This window comes from Camellia sinensis, chromosome 13 (genome assembly GCF_055761805.1).
Source record: "Camellia sinensis isolate YWXY chromosome 13, ASM5576180v1, whole genome shotgun sequence".
NCBI classification, from domain to species: Eukaryota; Viridiplantae; Streptophyta; class Magnoliopsida; order Ericales; family Theaceae; genus Camellia; species Camellia sinensis.
Window position 1 is genome coordinate 51,936,786 of NC_138973.1, and position 3,215 is coordinate 51,940,000.

At 32.5% G+C, this 3,215-nt stretch overlaps 1 protein-coding gene across 1 annotated transcript; it reads right to left on the bottom strand.

Moving 5' to 3' along the window:
* Positions 1-521: 521 nt before the first annotated feature.
* Positions 522-2,401, bottom strand: LOC114317069 (histone-lysine N-methyltransferase, H3 lysine-9 specific SUVH6-like). Its single transcript, XM_028263760.2, has 2 exons — positions 2,264-2,401; positions 522-1,151 (listed from the first exon to the last, which is right to left on the bottom strand). Exon 2 carries the CDS (start codon positions 1,115-1,117, stop codon positions 662-664), a length of 456 nt encoding a protein of 151 aa, XP_028119561.1. The 5' UTR covers positions 1,118-1,151; positions 2,264-2,401; the 3' UTR covers positions 522-661.
* Positions 2,402-3,215: the final 814 nt, after the last annotated feature.

Sequence of the window (3,215 nt, forward strand, 5' to 3'; positions counted from 1 at the left end):
AGACATGTACACCAAGGTTATTGTTTGGATGAACATGAGTTTGAGATTTGATTAATAGTTAAAAAAATTATTAATCCGATATTTGGTTAAATAATTGAAGTATGAACTAACAATTCATCCGAATATGGTATCCCACATATACTGAATTATTCAATCCCACAGAGGGGGTAAGATATAAATTGGAGGACTGAGCCAAAATCTGGACTATTAGTCTTTCCTTATAATCTTAACTCAATCCAAATATATGATACGATGCACAATCCAAAAGAATTCATAGTCTTAGAATTATTAGTCATGGTAATACTAATCTAATCTAATCCAATCCACACAAACAAACATGGCCAAGAGTGATACCATTGGTCAAAGCTAAGAATGAAAATGGAAAAGATGGCCAAAAGCCATGGGTCCCTAGAGGTTGGCAAGTAACTATCAAGTGAAATGTAGGTTGATGTCGATTATATCAGGACAATGAGAAAAGCGAAAATTGGATTGGAAGATAATCAATGAGATAGATGAAGATTCCATAATTTAAAATTTTACTCATTTCATAATTTTTTTTAATCTTATTCAAGTTGTGAGTATGATAATTTTCATCCATACGTTTTTATTCCATGACAAACTATCCCGACCTGCTATCAGATACAGCTATATGGGTGTGATTTTATTCTAGTGCATTATTTTCTAAAGCTTTTGGCAAGCCACTTCCTAGAGGCACAACAACAGGGGACAATTCAGCCCCATTGACCTTCCCAGCCGCAACCACTACATTCAATATGTCGGGCAATTCCAACTTCACCGAACTTTCCACCAATTGATGAGATGATGATTCATTCCCAATTTCAGAAGCTTTGACACAATCACCCTCTGCAACTTTCACCATCTTTTCATCAGCCACCAAATTCTCTTTATCACCTAGTGATGCTACTACCTCAGTATCCTGGGGCATCAGATTGATAAATGAAGCATTATGTCCACACCCAGGTGGAAAATGGCGAACAGCATAAACCTTTCGCTTCTTGTACTTAAGCGAAACACCAAAAGAGGTGCAATAACCATTGTATGGTGACCTCTTGTTAGAACTCTCATCAAATAGATCACCATTTGATAAGGAACCCATCTCTTCAATAACTAGCAAGTAAACTGGCTCTTTGCTGTCGTTAAGAAAAAATGCAGCAAATAGAAGAATATGTGACGGAAAAAAATACAACAAATGGAAATCAGTTCAGACAAGCTAATGAATATGGACAGATATAGACGGGAAAGAGAAAATAGACAAAATTCATGAGATATATCTATACATTAAAGGTACGAGAAGCTGTGAAACTAAATAAATTAGAGTTGAAATGTAACCAACAATAAATTTAGAACACCTAATATGTTAGAAGTTGCAGTTCTGGCCAAGAGAACACAATCTAATTAGAAAGGACACCAATCAACACAAATTGATTTGTGTCCGTGACAACACTTGATGAGTAATTCAAGCTCGACTTAAAAACTTAATGAGTTTTAAAATATTCCAGATATTCCAAACCGAATACGAGTCGAGCTCAGAGTAGCTTGATTCATATTATGGCCTACGTTTTGGTGACTAAAAAACATGCATAAATTATTATTTTTTAAAATGAAAAAGGAAATTTATATATAAAAATTATATTTTTTAAAAAAAATAAAATAAAAGAAGGAAAATGGTGCTGAGAAACAAGTGATTTATGTGAAAACAACAATGGCAAAGAGAACCGAGACAATTCATGCCCAGTATTGATGCATCCTAAGTAAACGAAGACGCAAATTTAACAATATCTAGTTCAAACCTTACTTGAAATGACTCATAACCCATCAAATAGACCACCAATCAACAATAAACATGAGAAATTAACTGTTTGGAAGCTGAGAAAGTAAAGAAAGCTTAAACTAACGCTAAAAATCAGGTCAACCAAGTAGAAACACGAAAGAAAACGAGAAATGTAAAGTAGTTCAAATTGAACAATATCCAGTTCCAACCTAACTAAAAATGACTCATAACCCCATCAGATAGACCTCCAATCAACAATAAACACAAGAAATTAACTGTTTGGCAGGCAAGAAAATACTAATGAAAAAAGAACATGGATGAGAAAGTAAGAAAAAGCTGAAATTAGCACTAAAAATCAACTAATTATGTAGAAACGTGCAAGAAAACGAGAAATGTGAAGTGATTCAAACGAAGATTAAAATTAAAACAAATCACAGTTAGAAGTGTAAAAAAAATGAGGTTTAAATCAACCTGATTTTGAGAAGAAGACCAAGAGATTCTTCGAAGGACTTAATGGTGATTCGTCGGTGGACTTGTGCAGAGAGTTGGGATCGAAAATTTATGGTTTCTTGGTGGAAAATTTATAAGCGTTTCTGGAAAGAAGTCCATGAGAGAGTGAAGGAAAAGTTTATGCTTTATATGGAAAATGGGTAGTGAAAGAAGTTAATTTTCATTTGACCACGTGGCACGAAATGAAAACGTTATTGTTCTTGAAGTGGTTAGGTGTGTGTAACTGAAAAACCGCTGCGACGTTGCAGCAAGACGTTACGCGACTGATTGGTTTGAAGTAAGAATTTAATTAATTATAAATTGTATTTGTTTAGGACACACGGCTAGAACTTCTATTGACTTAATCTTAGACATTTCTGATTAAAAATATATTATTTGTCCAAAAGAGATGTCTATCTTTTCAAAATCTACCCATCTATTTATTTATTCAAATATTATATATTTGTATATATATCACATATTAATTCCATTATTTATTTAAATGTCAACTATCTATATACGTGTCACTTATCTATTTATATATTTGTTTAATATCATCAATCTATCCACCTCATTATCACCAGCTGTCGCCGACCACCACCACCATTAGCCATCGATGAATTTCAGACAACTTTTCTAGCCAATTTTTCAATGATTTTTTTGACCTCAGTAAATTTTCGATACATATCTTTACCACGGAAAAAAAGATTAAATCTTAAATCAAATAACATATGACCCAATAAAAATGAACTTTTTACTAATTAATCCTTTTTTTTACTCACCTTAAAATGTTTGTTAACAAATTCATCTCTTCTCTTTCTTTTTCTTTTTCCTTTTCTTTTTTTATGATATTTTAGTATTTTAGGAATGTATCACATTTAGCAACATTTTTAAATGAAAATTAAATAACCTTCTAAACAGAGCTAAAATTTAT